We start from the raw sequence: 10,897 nt of genomic DNA, 5'->3' as shown, positions 1-10,897 counted from the left end.
ATCCTAACTGGCAACCGACAACAAAACAAAGGTACTTCGCAAACCGCGTGCCAAGAACCCGGCGAAGGATCTGCCGACTCTGTGTCGGATGGAACTAAGCAAAACAAGGCATGCTACATGTGGGCCTCACACACGTAGTACGTCTGCCTAGATGGAACTTGGAAAACGTGCATGCCATGTGGCATCGCCATTAATGGCGCATCTCATCTACCACCCTGTGTTTGACGAGTTCTCCTTTTTATGTACTCGGCGGTACTTGCTTTTTTGTTTTGTCGAGTTCCTGATATTAAGAACTCAGCAATCTTAACTATTGCGGACCCGGTCCAGCCGTGTCCTGTTTGCCTTGGGCGGAACACGGCAAACTTACTGGCAGAGTTGTTTTTTGGTTCTTGCTTTTAAAATTGGAAACATTGTCGCGACTGCTAAATTGAGCTGATACTTTTGTGCACCATGCTCCTTAAGACGGCTATTATGGTAGAGTTTCTCTAAGCTGCAGGCGTCCCATCAGAATTAAGAAAACAGACAAGCTCAGTCGTCGGTGTATTCAACTCCAGTAGAAAAAAAATGAATCCGTTAGCAAATCATGTTCTATAAAGTGGCAGCTCTCCCAGTGAGTCCTATCACCAGAGTTGAGAAATACAATCTTACGTTAGGTGCACCTTCCAAACCCTTGCTACCAAGCCCTTTCTACTTAGCTAGAACTCCTTGGTGCTGATCAATGGCGGCGGTGAAATTGGAGGAAGTGAGAAGGGCACAGCGGGCGGTGGGTCTGGCGACCGTGCTGGCAATCGGCACGGCCGTCCCGGCCAATTGCGTGTACCAGGCCACCTACCCGGACTACTATTTCAGAGTCACCAAGAGCGAGCACCTCCCGGACCTCAAGGAGAAGTTCGAGAGGATGTGCGAGAAGTCCACGATCAGGAAGAGGCACATGCACCTCACCGAAGAGATCCTGAAAAAGAACCCTAGCATCTGCTCCCACATGGAGCCGTCGCTGGACACGCGCCACGACATTGTCGTCGTGGAGGTGCCCAAACTTGGGAAAGAGGCGGCAGAGAGGGCCATCAAGGAGTGGGGCCAGCCGCAGTCAAAGATCACCCACGTTGTCTTCTGCACCACCTCCGGCGTGGACATGCCAGGTGCCGACTACCAGTTGACGAGGCTGCTCGGCCTCTTGCCGACGGTCAAACGCCTCATGATGTACCAGCAAGGCTGCTTTGGTGGTGCCACGGTGCTCCGCATGGCCAAAGACATCGCCGAGAACAACCGCGGCGCACGTGTGCTGGTGGTCTGCTCGGAGATCACCGCCATGGCATTCCGTGGCCCCTCCAAGTCCCATTTGGATTCGCTGGTCGGACATGCGCTCTTTGGCGATGGCGCGGCCGCTGCCATCATCGGCGCTGACCCCGACGTGCCCTTCGAGAAGCCACTCTTCCAGCTGGTATCAGCGAGCCAGACCATCCTGCCCGACTCTGAGGGTGCCATCAACGGCCACCTTACGGAGGCAGGGCTCACCATCCACCTTCTCAAGGACGTGCCCGGGCTCATCTCCAAGAACATCGAGCAGGCGCTCGAGGACGCATTCAAGCCTCTGGGCATCCACGACTGGAACTCCATCTTCTGGATTGCACACCCTGGCGGGCCGGCGATCCTGGACATGGTTGAGGAGAAAGTTGGCCTTGACAAGGAACGCATGCGCGCGGGCCGAGAGGTCCTGTCGGAGTACGGCAATATGTCCAGCGCATGTGTCCTCTTCGTCCTCGACGTGATGCGTAAGACCTCTTCCCAGGATGGCCAAGCAACCACTGGAGAGGGTAAGGAGTGGGGTGTCCTCTTCGGCTTTGGCCCCGGCCTCACCGTCGAGACACTCGTCCTCTACAGCGTCCCATTGGCAACCATTGCATGATCGATCAGCAAACCACACTTTATTATTTATTCGCCAACAACATAAAATCACCAGTACTACAAGTGGTTACGAGAGCGACGGTGTGATGGCTGTTCTGAGTTTCCTTTATCCCTGGTTTTTCACTTTTTGTTGTGTTTCTGCTGTAAGAATTGATATGCGTTTTTACTCCCAAAACCCTGTTGTATGTGCTCCTGATGTACCTAGTGTATTTTAGTAACGTTCAACATTATGTTTGTTATTAGTAATTTTATATAATGTATGGGTTGCATTGTCTAAATCCTCAAACACCTACGGTTCAGCTGCGTGTCTCTTTTCCCTCGCATCCTGATCATTGAGCTTCTTAACCATCTACTTGCTTTTGCAGCGATTACTGCATAATCCATATGTTTGGGTTGCAAAAGCCGTCTGCGATAGAATGTTCTTAATTAGACAAACTTGTTATTAAAGCCGTGCACCTGCAGGGGCTAGTGCTTTCGGTTTTTAAATATAGGGACATTCAGGACACTATTTGGATCAGCATAATAGTATTTAATTTCTAATTTTGTATAAATAAAAGGATCGAGTTAAACAGGTCAATCCATTTGTTATTGTACTGTTTGCACGTATACTCTTTTCCAACCATGAATCGAGAGTTCGAGACACAACTGCTTTTCACCCCAGGAACTTTATGTTTATAATAAATGTAACACTGTTCCATATTCACCAAGGTTGCATGTGTATTGGTGGCTATAGTTTTGCAAACGCAAAATTCGGTGGATGTATCATTTGTTATCCTTTTCTCCCACAAATTATGATGGAGTTTGGTGTTATGGTTTAGAGACGTTGAGCATGCTCCCGATAACATCTTTACTGTTATCTTTAAGAGCATGTCATTTTTAAGATCAAGTTTACATAACATACTCATGCAAACTATTCTATAGGGAGTACATGTGAGCATTCATTTTTCCCTGGTAATAAGCAGTGAATCCGTGCACTTTATTCATTCTTTTTGGAAAGATGCGTTATTGAAACCATTTATATTGCATGAAAATATATTGTCATTTATTAGAGTTTCGCACCCTAGCTATGCAGAGGCCGGGTGTGTGGTCATCGTGTTTGTATCTCCTTGCTGCTCCATTTTGCGTGAATAAAATCCATACTTTATCAAAAAAAATATTAGAGTTTCTCTTTTGTTAAACTCTTTCAGATAGAAGACCTGATTTTTTTGTTAATGATTAAATTTCTAGGAAAAACTTATTGGGGAAAAGTGGGGAATTCTAATTATTTTCCATTAAAAACACACAAGTCCTATCGGTTCATGACATGGATAATCGTGTGTGTGTGCATGAGATCTTTCTCACAGATGATAAATGGAAGGCTTAATTTTATGACCTTGTAGCGGTATATTAGCATGGAAATTTGAGCACATGATGATTTTAGTACTATTTGCACTGTTCTGCTGATAAGGGTACAAGTAGATATATGTGTAGTTATCATACGTTGTGCCAATGTATCGGCAAATCCCACACGCTGTTGTCAATGAACCAACTAAATATAGTAACTTGTCATCACCAGCCATATGTGTGCTACATACAAAAAGCAGTAAACTAAGTGACGAATTTGCCCAACCCAAATCTAAAGCTCACGCAACATAATAATCAAACCTCCAACTTGTTAGCGTGTATGACATAGATCAAACCTGCTTGAAACAGTTACCATTGCCCGCATTAGAGTAAATGGATCCCGTTCATCGCCATGTACATGTAGACAAAAGAAACTCATAAAGCTGCAATAGGCCAGTACTCACCATCAGCTCTTGGCATGTGCCTCCTCAGCACTTCACATTGTAGGGCAACGGGGTAGTCATCAACGCCTTCACTCACCAAGGAGCACACTGTCTTCTTTCATGGCCAATCTGCAGATTTTCTTGACACTAAAGTACTATTTGTGCCTACTATTTTTCTTGTTCATGGGGATCGCTCATTAGGAGCTGTTGAATTTGGTCTTTGTGTCGGCAAGAGCGTAAGTCTGTTGGCAACATATTTGACAAAATTTTAGGTCATATCATTTTTTAAAATTAATCAACAAAGCTTTTCTTTATCAGGAATGCATGCAGACATTCATTTTCTTTGCCAACAATGAATAGATCCTGGGACCTGATATATTAGCAACGGGTGATATTTAAGTTACGTGAAAAACAAATTTGCACTTTTCTGTTAAACTACAGAAGATAGATCTCAAAATATCTAATTGAGGTAACGTGGAGATTATAGCTTTTTTAATCTACAACACATATATGGGTTTGTGTATCACATGTTTCTGACTGATGACAGACATAAGGCTTATTTTTATTATATTGAGTTAGTAAAATTGGTATGGAAATTTCAGCGTACAATCATTTTTAATATTTATTTCTCCTAATTATGACAAAAATAAATACATATGTGTAGTTATCACACCTTGCATTAAAATTATTTGAAAAATCAATGCCTGCACGCAAATCTACACATATATGCATCAGAAAATAGATGCACATATGAACTACCAAAATCTGTAGCACACATGAATTATATCAAACCTGATTATATTTACCTTTGCCAGCATCTGGAGCACTAAAAAAGCAGCGCGCTATAGCGTCTCTAATAGCACACTATAGCATTGTGAGAAATGTCTTGCTAAATAAATTAGTGTACAATATCTCGTTAATAGCATACTAATTAAATATTTTGAAGACCTTGCTATTTTTTTCATACCACACTATTTTAAAGGCATGATGTAGCCAGCCTGTGGAGGTAGACCAAATTAAATAGACATTCGACCAGCTAGCCCGCAGTCTTTGCATGAACCTCATCAGCACTTCAACTCGTTGACTAAATGCTTGTGCATTCACAATCCTTTAGAAATCATGGCCATATGGAAACATGCAATTACTGCAGGTGCGTACAGCGAGATCCGTTTACAAGGATGAGATGTCATTCGTCTAAAAGATAGGCCTATGAAGCTGCGCATGTGGAGCCTGAAGAGGAATGGATGCGACCTCTCCAGCAGCTTGTGCCGGCGAATCAATTAGCGGCCGGAGGCGTTCATTAGATTTACTCTGTCCGGCCTTTTTTTGTACTTATTTTTTTATTATGGAAGGAGAAGATAGGCCTATGAACCTGCACGTGTGGAGCCTGAAGAGGAATGAAGGTGACTTTTCCTGAAGCTTGTGCCGGCGAATCAATTAGCGGCCGGAGGCCATGATTAGTTTTACTTTGTATGGCCTCTGTTTGTTACTTATTATTTAATACCGAAGAAGAAGATAGGCCTATGAAGCTGCACGTGTGGCGACTGAAGAGGAATGCAGGCGACTTCACCTGCAGCTTGTGCCAGCGAATCAATTAGCGGGAGTCCATGATTAGATTTACTTTGTCCGGCCTATGTTACTTCTTTTTCTAATGTGGAAGGAAATGGAAAGCAAATAAATATAGTTCTTTTATTATACATGAAAGGAGATAAGATTGTTTGGAAAGAATTCCTTCTCTCCTGCCGGTGGAAGAGGCGGAGTAGGAATCACCCCATGGTTATTTGTGAATCATCAGTTAATCTTATGGATATAAATTTTTAACCTCCAAGATTAACGTGGAGCTTTCTATGGTGCATCAAATTAGTAGACACAAGATGATGCCTCACGCGTTGTTGCGGTAACCTCGATAAAATCGATGTTAAAAGGCTAAACAATTGGAAAAATAAATTTAAGTATGCTCTCGGGATATAGTCTGAAAACAGTAAGCTATATGAAGCATGTCACAAAATGTTATATAAAAGGAGAAATCCATTGGATTGAAGTCAAAGGGGGTGCCATTTTTAACAAAAGTGTGTAACATGACCTAAAGATATTTGCTCCAAGTGTCCAACATACAAATATATGTATTCTATGCTTCAAAAATATGTAACGTGGCAGTCTATGTTGCGGACAAAAATTGGTGAAACAAATCCAAGCATGATTCATGAGGTGCATTGGATGCATGAATAGATTAGTGCACTAAGTGTGACATAGTTGCATGGAGAGGAAAAATAGATAGTGGGTTGCAACTATTTAAGAACAGATGATAAGATATAAGATGCTTATAAAAGTAAACCCGCCGAAAGAAATGATTCTACAATGTCCATGAACAAAACAATTAAATTAACACGGTTCTCTATGTTATATCTTATTTAGGACAATAAAAGTGAACGGTATCTCAATCCTGTCACGACCTGAGCATTTCTTGCCATTTGTTTTCGAGTTTTTTTTAAAAGGAGGATTTCCCCCGGCCTCTGCATCTGCGAGATGCATACAGCCATTTTATTGACTATTCTCGAGGACCTTACAAAGTATAACAACAATATGCCTGAATCCGTCATCTTCGCAGCATCTGCCGCTACTCCTATCCAAATGATGAAGGGGTGCAAGCTGGGTCACATACCCATACCTCTCACCTAAGACTAACATCTAAAGCCGGAGGCCCCGACCAAGCCATCTGCCGGGCCAGGGGCTCAAACCGGTCTGATGGCCTCACATGTGTCGTCGCCGCCATCTTTCACTAGTCCATCTTCAGAGCAGATTGAGGTGAAAACCTTGGCAAGTCCTCCGCCATCGACGCCACCACGACGCCAAACGACAACCTCCACCTATGCGAGCCTTGGCACGTCCTCCGCCATTGACGCCACCACGACGCCAGCCGATGACCTCCACCTACGCGAGTCCATCTCCAAGCAACAGACCTAAATCCATGCTAGGAAAGGGCTGCACCACCGCCGTCGCCCACCACCCACAAACGCCACCCAACCCCAAGGTTTCCAAAGCAACGCCTTCAAGAAGGGAACGGCGCCGTGAGCGCCGCCGCAGCCCAACAGAGTTAAGGCTTTCGCCCGGGAGACCTAGGGGAAGATGAAGTGGGGAGATCAGTCCGTGCCGACACCTCCAAGAAGGGAAACGACGCCCTCAGGCGTCGCCGTCTGCCAACAAATCTTCTCTCAATTTTGTCCTCCACCATATTTATCTTTCATGGGTCAAATGTTCTAAAGGGCCGCTGCTCCAGAGGTGAAGAGGTGCCCGCTGTTTAACTCTATCATCCCAATCCAATTACCAGCTACACGAGAAAGGCCACAGTTGAGGATTTTACAAAAAGGAAAAAAAAAATAGGCGAGTGAGGAGCAGATCTATCACCTCCTAGTATATTCAAGAGAAAAAAAATCTGACTTCAAAACATTCATCACAAAGAAAGGTGATTTTGTAACATGAAGGTTTCTATAACCATATTTGCCTCTCTCATAAGAATTAAATGCAGGATCATAATCAAACTTAATAATATAACTATCACTTAGGGCTTCCCCGGCTTATGCGATTCAATCGTCGAGTTGTGTTTTTGGTCAAGTCGTGTTGCCTCGCTCTTACGTTTACCCCTTACATCTCCTCACGTTAGGCTAAGCGTACCGTGGGAGCACCCATGTGTTCGCACTGCAAGTTTCGCTGGAAGAAATTAAGACAAAAACAAGGAGCAAGATTCGTCCCTAGCAAAAGCTCGACACAAAGATGTGTAGATCTTATTCCTTCCCATTGATGGCGCGAGCCAGATAACAATACTTAACCTATACTCAAACTAGGCGACCACAACCAACATAGGCAACCCATACCAGGGTTTCCTCCACCTCGTTGGCGCCACAAGGCAACCAATGGTGAGGGAACCAGCATCGGCGGAGTCTCTTAGGAGGAAGACCTAGTTGCCCTATTTCTCTACAGGTGGTGGCCACTAGGTAACATTCACTAGCTTATCTGTTATTCTTCGTTCTAGACACACATGTATATTGGTAGACACACTTGTAATGCAAGTAAAGTACTCCCTCTATTCACAAATATAAGTTGTTTTGGATATTCCAAAATGAACGAAGCACAGACTGCAATGACTGAAGAAACACATTAAAACTTGTCTATATTCATCCAAATCAAAAAAGAAATACTCCCTCCATTCGATATTACATGTCGCTGATGTAGTGCAAAGTTAGTACAATTTTTTGCTAGACCAGCGGCAAGTAATATTGATCAGAGGGAGTAGAACATCTTATATTTTTGTACAGAGAGAGTGGACGTTTATAATTTTTTTGTCAATTGTATTTCTTTCATATTGAATGTATAAAGAACCTTGCGAGGATGCAGGTACCGGTCAAATTATTCGAAAAAGTATCACATGGCCGGCCGGATGCCCAATCCTGTGCCACATCCGATCGATCTAAGCCGGATGCTACCGAGCGCTACGACCTCTGCCGTCTCATCAACTACACCATACGATTTTTTGTTGCACCTGCTTCGGTTTGAATTGGTATACTGGCACTTCTGCTGTCACATCAACTTTACACGAGCTCATGTCGTCTCAGAAAAAAAATACTAGACGCGTTGGCAACCCACGATGGTTGGACGTACCAAATGGTACAAGTGCATCCGTGGAGGCAAGCAGGTGTCATAGTGATGCCGAAGCAACTGGCACAGGTCCTGACAAGCGTCGATGCCGGCAGTATAAAAAAGTCTCAACCAACACCGCCGGCGGTCACTGGATGCTGTTTTATTTATTTACTTGCAATTTATGTTTGCCGCGGCACCACTTCCATTTTCATATGGGCACTACCAGACATTTGGACGGGTCAGTAAATGCTTTGATCAAATGTTCCACTAATACATTGAGCAAGCGGGACGTCGGACAATATGTATTCCTTTTTGTAGATGAGCAGGGAGGTTCCCCTCCCGGGTTCCATTACTGGGAATGAAACCCTGACCAACATGTTTTACATCAGCTCACTAGTTAAGAGGAGCAGTTCATAGAGAGAAACCAGAGTGCTATGATTAAATGGAAAACTTAATACAGATCCTTCTCCTGGATCGCACGGCACGCAGGCCTGGGTAGGTGCAGGGGTGTTTATCAGGCCGGTATCTCCAGAGCGTCGTTTGCTTCCATCCCTTCCGATTTCCTGAGCTTGAAAGGTGGTGCTGTAGCTGCCTGGGGTGACCAGCAGGCCAAGGTCGAGACGGGGCTACATAGCGTACTCTTGTTCTTCAGGCCCCCTTGATTCTTTGGGGAATGGAAGCTCCAGCCATCCTCCTAGATCTTCAGCATGTCCCATTGGTGTACTACCACATCTCCCGCGTAGCTCTTAAGCATCAGCAACTCGTTATCCTCAGCGGCAGCTGGGAGAACGTAGCTAGCGCTGTCATGAGGCTCCCTAGACGTGCCCTGCCACTTTCTGGAGCCAGGATCGCCCAGAATTTGAGTGTTCTAAGGATTAGCCTCCAAACCTGCGAAATAGATGTCCAAATGGTGTTGTTAAAGATGATAGACTTCCTATACTTCCACAAACACCACAGAACTGCTGAAGAAACTATATTTAAAGCCGAGTTCTTCTTGTTAGAGATCCAGAATCTGGCTACCGATTCAAAATCAGTCCCTGTCTAGACCCTGAAGTGGTCAATTATAAACGACCAGGCATATTTTGCTACAACACACTCAAAGAACAGGTGAGAGATGGTTTCATGCTCAAAGCACAAAACACAGTCAAGGGGTTTAATAATATGTCTTTTCCTCTGGTTGTCTCTGGTCATTAGTTTGTTATATGAGAAAAGCCATAAGAAGACATGAATTTTGGGTGGCACACTAAGTTTCCACACCGCTGGGATGAAAACTGGTTGCACCCCACTAAAGTTTATCACATGGTATAGAGAGCTCGAAGAGTAAACCCCTTTACTCTCAAGATGCCATATCAGTGAATCAAAATCCTCACAGAGAGCAATGCTCCCAGCGACCTCGACTAGATGGTACCATAGTTCCATGAGTTTGCTATCAAAGTTCCTTCTGAAAGTTAATTTTAGGGTTTCCCCATCCCAGACTTCTTTGATAGTTTTAGTCTGCTCATTACAGACCAGGTAGACATGCTAGAATTGGGTAGCTAGTGGCGAAGTCCCGAACCAGGTGTCTTCCCAAAATCTAACCCTCTCCCCATTGCCAACTTTCCATCTAAATCCAAACTTCAGATTTTGAATGATGGATTGAAATCCCTTCCAGAATCTTGAAGAGTTTGGGATGGAGTGGACCGCAAACAAGTTAGGCTTTCCAGACAGATATTTTTGTTCTATGATAGCTTGCCAAGGTTTTTCTCCTTCTTCATAGAATCTCTTAACCCAGGATCCTAGGAGGCAGGTGTTCACCTCTTGGAGGTTGGGAATGCCTAGACCTCCAAATTCTTTTTTCATACAGATCATTTTCCAACTAGCAAGGTGAAGTTTCCTATGCCCTTCAAAGTCATTCCATAGGCGGTTGGCCATTTGGGAATTGATCATGTCAATGGCTCACTTGGGGAATTTGAAAAACGAGAGTAGGTAGATTGGGATGCGAGCAAGGCATGCTTGAATTAGCACAAGTCTGCCTTTATAGGAGAGCAGTTTCCCTCTCCATCCAGTGATCCTTTTCATAATTTTATCTATGAGGGGTTGTATGTCCTCTCTCCTAAGCTTATCATAGTGGAGAGGGATCTCCAGGTAATTTATGGGGAAAGCACCTTCAGTGCATCCTAAAATTTCAATGAAACAGCTTGTCTCTTCTGCATCTAAGTTGATGGGAATCAATTCACTTTTACTGTAGTTGATCCTCTTTCTAGCAACTTGCTCAAAGCAGTTCAGGACCATTTTGAGGTTAGCTGCATGCCGAGTATTCTTATCTAGGAAGAGTATGGTATCATCAGCATATTGTAGGCAGATGATTCCCCCAGGGCAGACTTCAGGGCAAAGCCCTGCAATCAACCCTTGGTTTGCAACTTTCATCAGCATTCTGGTAAGAGCATCCACTACAAGGTTGAACAACAATGGGGAAATGGGGTCTCCCTGTCTATGCCCCTTCCCGGTGAGAAAAAAAATCACTTTCACTAATGTTCATTTGACAGCAATGGAGCCCCCATGGGTAATTTGCTTAATCCAATGTGTCGATCTCCCACCAAAACCTCTAAGTT

The 10,897-nt window shown here is 44.2% G+C and overlaps 1 protein-coding gene across 1 annotated transcript; it reads left to right on the top strand.

The window, feature by feature from the left end:
* Positions 1–718: 718 nt before the first annotated feature.
* Positions 719–2,170, top strand: LOC119316912 (chalcone synthase 2-like). The gene has a single exon (XM_037591305.1). It carries the CDS (start codon positions 719–721, stop codon positions 1,904–1,906), a length of 1,188 nt encoding a protein of 395 aa, XP_037447202.1. The 3' UTR covers positions 1,907–2,170.
* The last annotated feature ends 8,727 nt before the right edge of the window (positions 2,171–10,897 follow it).

This window comes from Triticum dicoccoides, chromosome 1B, assembly GCF_002162155.2.
Source record: "Triticum dicoccoides isolate Atlit2015 ecotype Zavitan chromosome 1B, WEW_v2.0, whole genome shotgun sequence".
Lineage (NCBI taxonomy): Eukaryota > Viridiplantae > Streptophyta > Magnoliopsida > Poales > Poaceae > Triticum > Triticum dicoccoides.
This window is presented reverse-complemented; position numbering and strand designations above follow the sequence as displayed.

Excerpts from the sequence above, each read along its gene's own strand:
- LOC119316912 (XM_037591305.1), top strand. The coding sequence starts at position 719 with ATGGCGGCGGTGAAATTGGAGGAAGTGAGAAGGGCACAGCGGGCGGTG.